General features: G+C 37.5%; 1 protein-coding gene across 5 annotated transcripts in view; it reads right to left on the bottom strand.

The window, feature by feature from the left end:
- Nucleotides 1-15,921, bottom strand: part of TAB2 (TGF-beta activated kinase 1 (MAP3K7) binding protein 2) — a 72,893-nt gene that overhangs the window by 29,026 nt on the left and 27,946 nt on the right. For all 5 annotated transcript variants that reach the window (XM_066247907.1, XM_066247906.1, XM_066247905.1 and 2 more), the window contains one exon: nucleotides 1,401-1,591. In XM_066247907.1, the coding sequence (XP_066104004.1) occupies nucleotides 1,401-1,502 (102 nt within the window). In that variant the 5' untranslated portion in view covers nucleotides 1,503-1,591. The remainder of the gene's footprint in view (nucleotides 1-1,400; nucleotides 1,592-15,921) is intronic.

Below are 15,921 nucleotides of genomic sequence, written 5' to 3'. Positions count from 1 at the left end.
ATTTCCTCCCAGCTTTACTGAGGTATGATTGCCAAAAACTATATATTCAGATTGTACAATATGATATTTTTAGATATACAACAATGCAATGATTTCATATAAGTACACATTGTAAAATTACCACAATCAAGTTAATTAACACATCTACCACTTTACGGAGAGTTAACATTTTTTGGGGGGGCAGTGGTAAGAACACTTAAGATCTACTCTTTTAGCAATCCATTATTATGAACTACAAACATTTTCAGCACTTATTATATACAAAGAGCCTGGCCTGTGTAAAGAATTCCAATCGGCTGAGGAAGACGACAGCATAGGGTGCGAGGGGAAGGGCTGGGCAGGTGACTGGCTGCAGAGGAAGGCAGGGCTCAGTCGCAGACATCTCCGAGCTAAGACACGAGCTTGCTTCGGAAGGTATGGAGAATAACCAGGTTTAAGCAGTAAGGATCAACTGCTAAAATCAGCATTTAGAAAGACACTTGGGCAGAAGTGAGGAGGATAGATGCAAGAGACAAAAACTAGGTTGGAGTAAAAGCAGGGACACACCAATTAAATATACTGATAAAAGGTATCAGGGTATGAACAAAATGCGGTCACTTAATATCAAGTATAAATATTGTCTTTAAAATTTTCATACAATTTCAAACTTTAAAAATAATTTGTTAAGAATAATATGGATTTGGATATATCCAAATCCAAAATACTTTTTATATCTGCTTTAATAAAAAAAACTGAAAAATAGTTTTTGATAGAAAGATTTCCAGTTTAACCAAATGAGAAGGCACAATTATAACTAAGTATTTAGAATTAATGAATTTCTAAAATTGTACATACATTTTCTTAAATGTAAAAATGTACGTATTGGCTGTTTAGTGAAATTCACAGAAAACAGATTAAATTAAAAATGTAGAAACAAAACTTTTTTCTTTAGCACTGGGACTGAGGCTTTGTCAACTTCCTTCACTTCTACAGATAAGAAAACTCAAGTACAGTACAAAGAAGGCACAGTACTTGCCAACTATGCTAAGGATTTAGAATTAGAACCCAAGAGTCTTGACCCCTATATAATGATTTTCTCACTTTCACATGAAGATCTGGAGTTCTCCTGACAAAACGGGGGGGAAGTAAAGCAAGCTCCTGTGAGTATAACCATGCCTCAATGCTTCCGGCTGGGGTTCCGTTTCATCCTCTCACCTACTCTACAAGGTAGGTGCGGTCCACGTAGCAGACGGGGCGCAGACACTAAACAACTCGGTAAAGACCACACGACTATCAGGTACCAAAGCTCATCTCTTTCCATCATAGCACATTAATGCCAATAAGAAGATAAGAGTTTTCTTCCAATGTTTAAAAATTTACCAGGTTTATATTAATAAATTCAGAAATCATTGAACACTGACCTGTAACATGCACCTGGATACAACAACTTCAGGTACTTCAGGGAATTTTTGTCGCAGGTCATGTAAAACCTGAAAATCAATTTGGTGGCTTCCTTGGGCCATTCGTATATTGCCTGATCAGGACTATCTGTATAGTAGGCAATTCTAGGCCTTAGTGGAAATAGTACTCATCTCTTCTGTCCAAGCATTTTCTGTGAAAGAGAGAAAAACAATTTTAATGAAACTGATTATAGAATGAATATTTTGTGGATTTAAAATTTCAATACAAAAGGATATTTATTGTATTCTAGTATCTAACATTTTATATAAACTATAAAAATATTATCTAGTCCTATAATGCTTTTCACAGTTATACTATCTTCTCAGTTTATAACTCTTGATGGCAAACTTTAAATTGTCAAATTCCTACATATTTTTTCACTTTACAATGGCTGTGCCAAAAAGTATTTAAATAAGAAATTACTGTCGAGGTGATCTTCCCTCATTCTTTTAAAAGGGGAAAGTAACTTAATATTGATTTTTTTCTTAATGACTAGAGGCCAGCCTGAAGAGAGTAAAAGTTTGTTTTGGTTCTGCAAATAACTGCATGATTGTTTAAAAATGATCTACAACCCAATATATTTGATATTTTTTCCTAATTTTTATATAAACGTAATCCTTAAATTGTAATCAATTCATTCTCAGGGGCTTTATTCTGTGTTTCTGTTAAATCAATATTAAAAAATACTAATGCTTGGCTCCAACCCCAGAGGTTCTGATTGAATTGGTTGAGGAGGAACCAGGGAAAGTAAATTTTTAAAAGTTCCTCAAGTGATTCTAATGTGTGGCCAAAGTTGAGAACTATCTATTTATCCCTAATATTCCTAATGTAAATTATGTTGATCCTTGAAACCTCTTTGATGTATAAATAGTATATAAGTACTGTGTATTAAACCTACTCAGCACATTAAAAGACAGTCTCTTAAAAAACAAATTTCTTATCTATAGTATTTCTGTTAACCTTGTTAACATAAACTTAAAAATACTGCCCTATTATTATATATCTAGCACTCTTAGACAGTTTTCAGCGTAGCAGTAGTATTAAAATATTGTTGAGTAAATTTAGTTACAATAGAACTCTTGAGTCTTCAACAGAATAAAAGCTCACTGAGATAGCCTGCATAGTAAATAAAGCCTTTCAGCTTTTTATTATCATCTGATTAAATTTTACTTAATTATACGTGACTTCAGCTTGGTTACATATCAGATGAAAGCACTGCCAAACCAAGTTATTTGCATTATAGATTTCCTAAATCTACTTCTATGTAAAACGCATATACACACACAATTTCAACACTTAGAGGAGAAAAGTACTGAAAGTTAGTAAATGATACTCAAATACAATTAAGGGGTACTTCTTATCTTGGGAAAGCTACCCTTTACTTCACTCAAGCTATCGGTTCTCTGCCCCTTCCCTCTCTGGGGCCTACTCTCCTGAAAAGGGTTTTTACGTAGCTGTCTCCCCTTCCTCCCTCCACACTCTCTTAAACCTACTACAGTCAGGTTTTCCGTTTTTCAGCCACTGGAACTAGACTCATCAAAGGCGTCCTAGACCCCCAGGTTGTCAGACCCAAAGTTCAGTCCTCAGTACTTGTCTAACCAGCCTGTTCCTCAGTCACTCCATTCTTTAAACAATTCCTTCCCTTGGCTTCTGAGATCGACACCCTCTGATTTTCCTCCTACCCACTGGCAGCTCCTTTTTAGTTGTGTCTGATTCTCTTCCCTTCCTGGACATATAAGTGTTGGTGGGTTAGGGAGTTCAGATCTGGGGTTTCTATTCAACAAGACCTACATTTCTCTCCAAGGCAATCTCATGCAAACACACTGCTTTAAACAGACGCTTTACAAATCGAGTGCTCTCCCTTGAGTCCTAGACTAACACAGTCTGCTGCCTATCTGACATCTTCTGGATATCCAAAATTCTTATGATGTCCAAAATTGAACCCTTAATTTCCCACTATCCGAACCAATCCTTTCCCAGTCTTTTTCATCTCAGTAGACAGTACCATCACTCATTCAGTAGTGCTCCTTCTCTAACATTCCACATCTAACCCACCATCCAGTCATGTTAGAGGTATCTGCAAAAACATCTTCTGAATCTACCCGTTACTGCTTTTGTCCAAGCCACCATCATAATTCACCTAGACTGAAAGCAAAGATCTCCTAATGGTCTCCTTCCTGCCTTCACTCTTTGTTCCATCTGCACCCGCACTCTATTGAACGGAGTGATCTTTGTGAAAAGAGAGTGACAGCAATTACTCCCCGCTCAAAATCCTACAACACAAGGCTCCTGGATAACTACCATCTGTTGGACTTCATCTCCTAATACTTCCTTGTTCCCACAATTTTGAACTGCGATTTCTCAAAGAAACCAATCCCACCCTTCCCTGGGGGCTTTGGACTCGCTGCTCCCCTGGAACATTGTTCCCTTGGGTTACTTGTGTGGCTCCTCCTCTTATTTCATTAGGATCTCTGACCAAACATTACTTCCTCAGAGACCACTTCCCGGACCAATCTATCTCAATGATGCCACACTTGCCTACCCCATCACATTCTTATAACCCCATTTCCTTCACAGCATTTATCTGTATCTGACATACACTTATTATCTATCCTGCCATCCCCAAATGTAGCTCACAGGATCAAGGACTTTGAAGTTTACTGCTGTCTCCCCAGGAGCTAGGTCAAAGATGCAACATTTTGGTGAAGGCTTTATCATATGGTTTTTTCATATTACTTTGTTTTAAAACATTTTCCCTTGACTAGATTTGGAAATGTATACACAAATTGAGGGAGAAGCAAATTTTCAGTCTAATTCAGGACCTCCATTATTATTTAAAAGATGATGAATCATGAAAATAAATTTCAACTAATCCCATTATTAAAACACATACAGAACTCTCTAAAATTCTCTGAAAACCTTGCTTTTCTAATTATGACTATCAAGATGATGAGCAAGCTGTTCACATGTACAAATGCATCCGGGAGTTCCAATTCCTGTGATGGCTAAGCAGTTCCTACTGGACCAACTGTCTCACTAAGAACAACTATAAACAGACAAAGCATAGAAAACAGCTTCCTGAAGCAGCAGTTGGGTGACTGTGGTGGTTGTGGTGGTACTAGGGGTGGGGACGAGAAGGGAGTCAGCACTTAGAAGAGGGAAGAGCATGGGGTGGCTTTCCATTTTTTAATGGCTTGTAGTCAGACAGCAGACCCCATCTGGTTCGGTTGGATAAAACCAAGACAGAACACCTGCAGTCTTACTCGCTTAAAGAACCAAAGAACAGACTTCGACATAACCACAACAGCCCAAAACCTAGTGAGTAACTAACAGAAAGAACAGATGCCCCAAATTCTATGTATTCTATCTATACATATTTCTGATGCCCAAACTACATATACGTGAGTGATTCCAAGAAGTCAAGCTAAGGATAAAATACAAAACTGAGATTTCAGTCGATAATTGGAGTTCAGCAAAATTAACTAAAACATACAAGCAAGTAAGCAAGTAAACCAAACAACCAACCAACAAAACATCGATACTCACTGGAGGAAAACAATTCAGTCATTCATAATGCCCTTGCTCTCTAGGTCACAGAACTCCTGGACTGAAGGCACATTGTACAAGTTCATAATTTAGGCAACTATTTGAACTTGCCTGCTATTTTACTTTCTGTCTCTCCTGACACCAGATCCGATGCCTGCCATCTCAGTTTATCTTGTTGCTATCAGTCATTTTTTAAAATCTCTTTTGCATCACTCAAAAACAGATAAAAAGGGGGCATCGTACATTATGAAAAACTAGAGAATAGAGCAAGAAAAAGGTAGTGCCCAAAACATGAAGTGCCTTCCTGGCCATTAAAACTTGGAGGTTTTATCTTCAGAGTAAGGGGAAGCCACTGAAGGAGTTGAGCTCAGAGGCAGAGAAGGTGACATGATCAAGAAGTTATATATAAATGGAGAATGGCTATAGTATGGAGAAAACGAAAAAAGATTATATGAGACCAGTTAGGAAACTACTGCTATAGTCTAACCAGGAATGGTAACAGTTTATAATTGCAAAGATAGCAATGAAGACTGAGTAGGAGAAACTTAAGAGATATTTAGGAAGTAAAAATTAATAGAATTGGTGATGGATTAGGTAGGTATCGGAGTGAAAAAGGAGGTGTGTGGCCCTGGCCAGTTGGCTCAGTGGTAGAGCATTGGCCTGGCGTGCAGGAGTCCTGGGTTCGATTCCCGGCCAGGACACACAGGAGAAGTGCCCATTTGCTTCTCCACCCCTCCCCGTCTCCTTCCTCTCTGTCTCTCTCTTCCCCTCCCACAGCTAAGGCTCCATTGGAGCAAAGTTGGCCCGGGCGCTGGGGACGGCTCCATGGCCTTTGCCTCAGGCGCTAGAATGGCTCTGGTTGCAACAGAGCAACACCCCAGATGGGCAGAGCATCGGCCCCTGGTGGGCATGCCAGGTGGATCCCGGTCGGGCGCATGCGTAAGTCTGTCTGACTGTCTCCCTGTTTCCAACTTCAGGAAAAATCCAAAAAAAAAAGGAGGTGTCAAGGTTGATTTCTGATTTGCTCAATTGGATGGCAGTTCACGTATAAATTAGGGAACAATAGAAAAGGTCTAAGGGTATAAACTAAGGGGTACATTATAGGTCTGGTTTTGAACATGCTGAGTCTAGGGCACATTCATTCATTTATTTTTGGTTGATTTCTTCCCAATTACAATTGACATATTAGTTTCAGATGTACAACATAGTGATGAGACAATTATATAACTTATGAAGTCATCCCCCCAGTAAGTCCATAATCCATCTGATGCCACCCAGTTATTACATTATTATTATATTCACTATGCTGTACTTCATACCCCTTTAAAACATTAAAGTAGAGATATCACAAGAAGGAGCTGGAATATATGGGTTAGAAGTGGGGTCTGGGCTGCAGATAAACATTTAGAAGGCATCTTTGGTGCTGGCATTTATCGAAACTTGAATGTAGATGAGATAATCCTACCATACAATTTATGAACACTTAAAGAAAATAGTCTGTTATATGTTGTATAAAACATTATACAGCCATTATTAATTATTCCCCTAAAGGCCAAAGGGACTAAAGTTTTGCCACCCTGAAGCTGCCTTTTTGGGATATTAAGTTACTTATTAAGAAAAAAGAATTAAAGAGAACCTTTGGCCCTCCCGCCTCTTCCAGCCCAAGAGACTCGGACAGAGAAAGCTGCTTCAGGAGGACCTCAGGATGTGTGCCTGCCAGCCGAGATACCTCATGTCCCACTGTCAGAGTCACCGAGCAGGATTTCTCCTGCTATGTCTGTTCCTCTCTCTCTACTAACTGTAGTCATCCACTCTCACTTCTGAGATCGAATACCCCCCTCTTCCTTTGTCCAGTGTTGTCCTTGAAATTGCACGGAAATTTCCATGCCTATGTGAACTCTCCATGCACATGTATTAAAACTTTGATTTTCTCCAGTTAATCTACCTGTTAATTTGATTATTAGTTAGTTGATTCTACCAGCCAAAAGAACTTAGAAGGTGGGAGAAAAAGTATTAATTTTTCTTTAGCACCCCACAAGTCCAAACTAAACAGTATATACAAAAATTGATTTTCAAATATCTTAATTATTAATTTTTGTGTTCAGGAAATCTTTTAACATGACATACCCTACAATAAATTTAAATAAAATTAAAGAAAAAAACATTTACAAAGTTTAAATAGTACTACCAAGTTTACCGGGAAACAGAAAATTCCCTGTATCAGAACCCCCACTCTTACCGTATTTTATAGAGGTAACCACAAGTTACTGTTCCACATTGCTACACATAAAGATTATAGGGTGGTTTCTTGATTTTTTTTTTAATTTTACACATTATCTTTGGGTTTTCTACTGTGGAAAATGAAGACAGAGCTTTATAACTCAGTTGCTCTCTCATATCTACACCAAGCTTCTCCACTCCTATGTGCAATTACTTATTTCACATTTTTTGCTTAAATCCGTATTATCTTTTTTTTTTTCTCTGTGAATATTGTTAGCCTAGACACTTAGTATATTATGAGGTATGCACTGTATCTCCAAGGTTCTTTCCCATTCTAGCATTTTAGGAAGAAAACTGTGTGTTCTTAGTGGTAAAAACTAGAATATTAATCATCTGTGACCAAAAGTTGGTTTTCCATCAAGTCCAATAAAACAGCAAAGGTCTTGCAATTCTGACCACAGGTGTAATGGGGAGAAAAGGGAGGAGGGGGCAAGGGGAAAACACTCCTCCTCTACTACTGAAGTTACAGATTTAGATGACATGTTATTACTCTCAAGCAAGCAAACTGCCTTAATAAGGTATTAAAAAAAAAAAAGAAAACCCCAAAACAATTACTACAGAGATATAGAGAGGTACATCAAAGACTGGCGTTAACTGCCTCTGACCAGAAGGGCCTGATACAAAGTAAATGGTGATCAAGTTCAATTCCCAGAGAACCACTTTTAAAATAAAGGTAATAACTGGTAATGTACCTTGTATAAACTACTTAGATTTATAATTTAAACTAGACAAAGAATTGGTGTTTATTATTAAAATCTTATCAAAAAATAATTTACTGAATAAATTAAATGTCACTGAGACATGCTTAAATTTTTCCTAAAGAGTAGACTTAAAAAAACAACAACCCAGTATTCGACTTTAGCCACGTGTTTCTAAAATTTTTCTGGTGAAAGAACAGGTTAGTAGTTAAAAAGAGATGAGCTAACATTACTAAATATTTCAACCTGTATATTAGCGGGCATTGTTTCAGTAGAACAATTAAATGATGTATTGTATACAAAGTGTAAAGTACTGGAAACAGTGGTGGCTGGTTAAGTATAAATTCTAAGATTTTATAATGTGTTCATTTATTAAATTTAACCTACCACCTGGAGTGTCTTTCTGGGCAAATCATTTCACTTCTCAGTGGCTCAGTCTCCCCATCTACATAATGGTGGTGATAAGACTAGCTACCTCATAGGAGTATAAGAATTAAATGAGAAATACATGTAAGATAATAAAAAATATTACATAGTAGGCACAAAAAATAAAATAGCTTACATAAACGTTAGCCAGTAATAGTTATTTCTTTGTAAAATAGAAAAAATAAGTCAAAGAATTTAAAGTATTAGTAATACAGTAAAAGTTAATTACACTGTACCTGTCTGGCCTGTAGCAAAAAATACCAACACTGAGAGTAATAACTATTCTAAATGGCATGAATATCTCCAAAATAAAGGTGAGAAAGCTTGAACAAACTCTGGCTGCAGAATGTTGAAGGAGGGGACTGCACCGCGCAGGCTTTCCTTTTCCGTGTGTACGGACAAATAACTGGTGTAACTGGGGCACTTGCACAAAGGAGGCACATCAGTGCTAGGTAAGGTGTATGAACTGCCCTGTAGATGCCTAGAAGGCTGTCTGGGCTGAGGGAGGGCGTGGGGAAGGGTCTGGAATCATGGGCACTTAAATAAGGAGGTTCAGTGTGAAGCAAGGCAACCAAATACTGGTGAGAGGGAGCCAGTCACCTGTCTTGCTAGAAGAAAGGTGGGACAGGGGAAAGACAGGATTGTGAAAAGGAGTTCAGGGTGGGAGAAGCTGAGAAGGGCCAGTGAAGGCTGCAAGAGTAAAGAGGCCATTATAGAAGGCTTTGATACACACGGACCCTCAAGTTTTAGCGTTACGTAAAACCACGTGTTTCATCTTTGCTCCATTCTTACATGAGTTTTACTGGGACACAATTACATACTTCAACAGAAACATAAAGTTCATGTTGACTGTCAAAGACAAATAAGATGAATTAAAATTCACTACTCAACTACACTGGGATCCTCCTTTAGCTTATGAAGAAGGTAAAGAAGTCTTCCATTTTAAAGAGGTTTTTGCACTTTTAACATATATACCATCTTAAAATTTAACTGTGGTATTTTAATAGTAACCTCTACAGATGATAATCTTCTCTGTGACTTGGAATCTTGAGTTACACAGGACCCTAGAAAACCATCTTGTAAAAAACTTTGTAAGCTCAGAGGTTAGAGAAAAGCCTTGTTGAGCAGCAGACTCCTTGCTTGACTTCCACTTTCCCACATCTGTCCAACTTGACCACCCCTACCCGGCGTTCCGCTTTCCTTCTGATTTCAGAAAACCCTTGACCACTTCACAATAATCAGCTGCCACACCTACACCTTCTTCCCTAAGCAAACTTCAGGCTTTTCAAAGAACAAAATTTACTTGTATAAATGCTGTAGAATTACCGTATTTTTCGCTCCGTAAGATGCACTTCCCCCCAAAATGGAGGGGGAAATGCCTGTGCGTCTTATGGAGTGAAAAATACAGTATTTTATGAAATAGTTTAACACACCATTTGGTTCAGAATATTTTTCTTATTTTCCTCCTTAAATCCTTAGGTGTGTCTTATGGTCAGGTGCGTCTTATGGAGCTAAAAATACGGTACATATTTAACCACTTACCATTTATACTGCCATGGTTTATTTAGGTTCCTATCTTTCTTTTAATGCCACTGATGAAGTTTTTGAGCGTTGTACTTCGAATTCCTCTTTTTCCATAAACTCTGAGGGTTGTTTTTTTTTTTGCAAAATTTGCAAAGTATGGTGATTTTTAGAAATACATATATCAAATTTTAGCAGAACTGTCTGTACTGCGAAGCTCCTCTGACTTGAACAACTTTTTTTTTTTTTTTCTGAAGCTGGAAACGGGGACAGATAGACAGACTCCCGCATGCGCCCGACCGGGATCCACCCGGCACGCCCACCAGGGGCGATGCTCTGCCCCGACCAGAGCCACTCTAGCGCCTGGGGCAGAGGCCAAGGAGCCATTCCCAGCGCCCGGGCCATCTCTGCTCCAATGGAGCCTTGGCTGCGGGAGGGGAAGAGAGAGACAGAGAGGAAGGAGGGGGTGGGAGTGGAGAAGCAAATGGACGCTTCTCCTATGTGCCCTTGCCGGGAATCGAACCCGGGTCCCCCGCACGCCAGGCTGACGCTCTACCGCTGAGCCAACTGGCCAGGGCTTGAACAACTTTTAACACTAACTTCCCTAGGATGTCTAAAAGGAAGACAGTGTTTCAACTTGTCTCCTTGGTTATCAATATGATATTAACAGTTTTTTTATCACTAACTGTAATGTGTCTCTTCTGTGAACTGCTTGATATTATCACAGGGCAGATGAAATATAAGGTCTACCGGAGAGTTCTGTCCGTTTTGGGAATAAAACAAAATACAAATTTTTCTTACCGCCAATAAACTTTATTAAATAATATAATTGCCATTATTAATGATTTCTCGCCAGCGTGAGGGCAATTTGTATATTCCATTTTTGAAAAATGTTTTATCTTTTGATGTGAAAAATTGAACCAGTGCTTGTTTGATATCTTCTTCACTTTTTAATTTTTTGCCCTTCAAAAAATTTTGTAAGGACAAAAACAAGTGGTAGTCAGAGGGTGCTAAGTCCGGGGAATACAGTGGATGCGACAGACATGCTTCTGTAGCATTTCTTCCTTGTTGAAATTCATAAAAATTAGTGGCGTAAATGAACTTTATCAGTAGCCATGGGTACACTATGGCTTCACACATAAGACTAACGTGAATCAACTTTGTTTTAGTTTGCTACATCAGTATGTATACATTAAGTGATAAAAAGAGAGAGGCACACATGCGCCAAATAAACGTGCTTACGTGTCGAAACTTGTTGTGATAGAAACGGACAGAACTTTCCGGTAGACCTTATATACTTTCATCATAGAGAGAAGCACTAATATGCAGGAAAAATAGCTGAATAATGCTGTACTTTTAAAAATTAAAGTTAAAGCAAGTTTTGAAAACTTATTCTAAAGGAAGTAGGATTAAGGAAGAAAAATATCATACTACCTACCTAATGATATATACTATTTTAACCGTCTTTTACATTATTAATGTACTATGTGAATATGTCAAATGCCATTTAGGTAACTGTTGATGCACTTCATATGTTTTAACTTCAAAATAATTTACAAATGTCATTAAAAATGAGCATTTTCAAAACTGTTTTTAATAGAAAATTATTAGATTTATACTTCTTGGAGCATGTTACAACTTTATGAAGCAAAGCAAACTTTCCCTCCCAAATCTATAATATCAAGTTGATTCCTACAAGTTCAAGACTTATAGCTATTAATGAAAAACCTAAAATTCAAATGCTAATACTATTTAAGATTAAAAAGATAATTATAAGCTACCTTTAGCATAAAACAGCTGTCAGTCGATCATTTTACATAACCAGTTATTTGCAAAAATAAAATAACAAACCAGTCATTTAAATGCTACTTAATTTTGCTCAGATTTGTGTTCTTTATAAGCTTGAAGTATACAAAGAATTGGGTTACCAAACAATGGATTTCTCAGTTTTATAACCCTATAGTAATTTACTCTTACAGAAAAATAAACATAATAGTTGAAATACTATTATGATCCATACTATGTCTCTTAAAAAGAAAACTTCCCAATTTTCTCATTTAATACACTGCCTCAAGTCCATGAAGGCTGACCATCCCTTATGGTTAAAAGGCTTACCAGTAATAAGTTCTTTTAAAAGGAATGTGCAAGTCAGCCACACTTGGCAATTTACGTACTATGGTTTTGTGGTAAGTGCTACCATCTTCTAAAGATCACGAAAAGTACAATAAATCTAAGACAGAATAATTATAATTCATCAAAACATATTATATAACTATCTTTTTGTGTAATTTCCAATTCATATCTCATTATTTTCCAATACATTAGCACTTAAAGATAAAAACAGTTATCATTTGGTACCCTCCTTTTATGTAATTTTTGGATAATCCATCCTTTGCATAGATATTACCTTTAAAAAAGATGATATCAATATGTAATGTGACAATGAGTTCATATTTATAGGTAAAGGGGGGAAAAGAGAGAAAGATAATAAAAGCACTTGAAAGAACCAATATTCATATTATATTAACCATAAACATTTGTAATGAAATCAATGACATGGCAAAATTATAATAATTTGGTTAAAATATTAATTTAAAATGGCATCTTAATATGAAGATTAAAAGAAAGTTATGAGAAATTCCAGCAACTATCCTCCATGCACTTTTTTATTTTTTGTATTTTTCTGAAGTTAGAAGTGGGGTGGCAGTCAGACAGATTCTTGCATGCGCCCAACCAGGATCCACCAGGCATGCCCACCAGGGGGTGATGCTCTGTCCATCTGCAGCGTTGATCTGTTGCGGCTCAAGCTGTTGAGCCTTGCTCAAACCAGATGAGCCTGTGCTTTGGTGACTTAGGGGTCTTGAACCTTGGTCTTCCGCATCCCAGTCCGACGCTCTATCCACTGCGCCACCGCCTGGTCAGGCTGCCATTTCTTTCTACTGTCACGGCCCTCAGCTGATTTTCCCCCAGGCTGGATTGCCAGTCCTCTCTTAATAAACTTTTTGAGTGCCTATTAAACTCAATACTTTAATGGGTGCTGAAGTATTAAAATTAATAAGAAACACCGTCGCCTATGTTCAAAAAATTTTCGTTTTAGTAGGAGAAGACAAACACAACAAATAAATGTTAAAATATCTGAGTCCTTAGAGATATGATGTGCAGTACACAAAGGAAGAGAAGAGATCAGTCAATTTGACATAAGGGGAAGATTTAAGGAAAGGACTCATTAAAGAAGGTGACAGCTAAGCTGGGCCTTGGAAGATAAAGTATGTTTAACTAGGTAGATAGGTGAGAGGAAAAGACTAATTCAGATATAAGTAGTTGCCTGGGGAAGAAATTAAGGAGTAAAATAGCATGGCAAGTTTGGGAAACCACAAGTAGCTGGCTAATCTTGACGAGCAGGGAATGAGATTAACAGGGAGAAAGTAGGATGAAAGACAATGCTGAAGAAGTGGGGTAGGCAGGGTTACATCATAGAAGATCTAATCGCCCTCCTTTGCACCATGCATGCTGCATCTCACAAGTTAACAAAAACAATGTGCCCCTCACTTTTCTGATTCAGATAATTTATCCCTGAAGTTCCAGACCCTGCCTGATTCTGTGATATGCCACCAACTCCCCGAGGTGACCATGCATTCATTCAGCAACACTGTGCCATGTAAAGATGTATAAACTGCAATGGAGGTCAACAGAAAGAAATGCCCAAACTTAGGAATTAAGGACAGGCAGGAGAAACTTCACAAAGAATGTAGTGCTTGAGCTTAGCTCTGAGAAATAAATAATAAAAGTCTTGTAGGATATTATTGACGACTGTGTTGAGAAAAAGGCCAAGAAAGAACATGATATATTTGAGAAACTGTGGCTGTAACACAGTAGGGAAGTGAGATGAGGTTGAAAAGGTGGGAAATTTTCAGTGAAAAATATACAGATTTCAGCCTGACCAGGTGGTGGTGCTGTGGATGAAGTGTCGGCCTGGGACACTGAGGACCCAGGTTTGAAACCCCAAGGTCGCCAGCTTGAGCATGGGCTCAGCCAGCTTGAGCCCCAAAGATGTCTGGCTTGAAGCCCAAGGTCGCTGGCTTGCACAAGTTGTCACTTGCTCTGCTGGAGCCCCCTGGTCAAGGCACATATGAGAAAGCAACCAAAGAACAAGTAACATGCTATAACTATGACTTGATGCTTCTCATCTCTCCCCTTCTGCCTGACTTTCTCTAAAAAAAAAAAAAAAAAAAAAGGGAAAAAGAAAAATATACAGATTTCAGATACAGTAAAATATACATATAAAACAATTCTACTGGTCTGAAACTTTCTCATAACTATGACCCACTTTTTGGTTCACCATTTCTGGGATCCATTCCACAAATGTTGCCCACTACATGCCATGCAATGTGCTCTAGTGAGGCAAAGATGAATAAAATATAGTCTGTGCTTCTGAGATTATAATCTAGAATTCACTTATATTGGACTTCTTATAGCACATATCCATTACCTCATTTATCCCACCCTCACAAGAAGCAGAGAAGACAACTGTTACACCATTTTTTTTAACCCGAAGAGAATCATGAACACACATATTAAGAGATATATCCAGTCAGTAGCAGATCAGTATTCTAAGCCAGTAGTTCACAACTGTGGTGGCGTCACCAGCCATTGCTACTGCAATCAGTGTGATTTGGACTGAGTGAATTTAGTTACTAATAATAAAATACCAGAGTTCTATGTCTGTCTACTCCAGAAACAAACACATGTGTTCAAAGACGAGTATACAAAGCTGATCACCTCAGTGTGTCCTCTTGACAATCACTCTCTAAAGAATTTTGTCTACCCTCAAGATTCAGTAAAAACATTACCTTCCCCACAAAACGAATTCTCTCTGGTACTTTCAAGTATATTATTTGCACCTCTATCTAGACACTTAAAAAACAACAAATTTGTCTTTAAGCCCACTGAGAGTAAGGTTTATTCATTTTGATATCCTTACTGTACACCTAGCACAGTACTTTAAACATAATTTTCTTTCAATAATACAGAAAATTTTTACCATTACTAATGTCCAGTGATAACTAATAAGTCTTGAATTCAGATGCAATTCTCCAATTTTTCCTTTAATTCACTTAACAGTGGTAATGCTCCTATTTTAGTAGTAGCTCTCTTTTCAGTCCTAAATTTAACACTCAGAAATTTTTTCAGTACCAAACAAATCATATGGCCCATAACCAGTGACCTAATGTTGACTAGATGGGCTGACATTAAATTCATCACACAGTAACAAAGGAAGCAGAAATATAAAGCACAAACTAGAACATTAGAATATCTTAAAAGCACAACTGGAATATAAAATTCCTCTGTTCAATTGGGTAATAATCTCTAACCTATCTGAATTGAACTTTAAAATCCAAAGATAAGCCCTGGCTAGGCAACTCTATTGGTTAGAGAGTTGTCCCAGTATGTCAAGGTTATGGGTTTGATCCCCAGTCAGGGCCCACACAAGGATCAACTAATGCATACATAAATAATGGAACAACAAATCAATGTCTCTTTCTCTCTCCCCTCCTCTCTTTAAAATCAATCAATAAAGAAAATTTTAAATCAAAAGATAAGTATGGTTATCTTTTTTTGGTAAGTACTACTTCTAAATCTATAGAAACTGGTAAAAGCAATAAATGTCCTTAAAAAACTAACTGACCTCAACCCACAAACCATTCTTAAGTAGTTTTCTCTTGGTTAAAATCTAAGGCAGCAGGAAACCTCAGTTTTTAGTTTTGTTGTTATAATTCCAACTACTTAGAACTTTCTAGTCTGGTTTCTTTTAAACAATCAAGTAAAAATATAGAAAATACTAGTTATATACTTACATTTAAAATATAATTAAATTCCTCAGGTAATAGTTCTATGTAGTATATTATTTGGTCATATCCAGCAATTTTCCTTATGACTCCAATTAATGAAGACTATATTAACTATTTATGTGAAGACATTTGTAGGGTAGAATGATTGAGGAATTTAGGAT

This window comes from Saccopteryx bilineata, chromosome 12, assembly GCF_036850765.1.
Source record: "Saccopteryx bilineata isolate mSacBil1 chromosome 12, mSacBil1_pri_phased_curated, whole genome shotgun sequence".
In the NCBI taxonomy this organism is placed as follows: Eukaryota; Metazoa; Chordata; class Mammalia; order Chiroptera; family Emballonuridae; genus Saccopteryx; species Saccopteryx bilineata.
The sequence above is the reverse complement of the archived record's forward strand: the minus strand, read 5'-3'. Positions and strand labels throughout refer to the sequence as shown.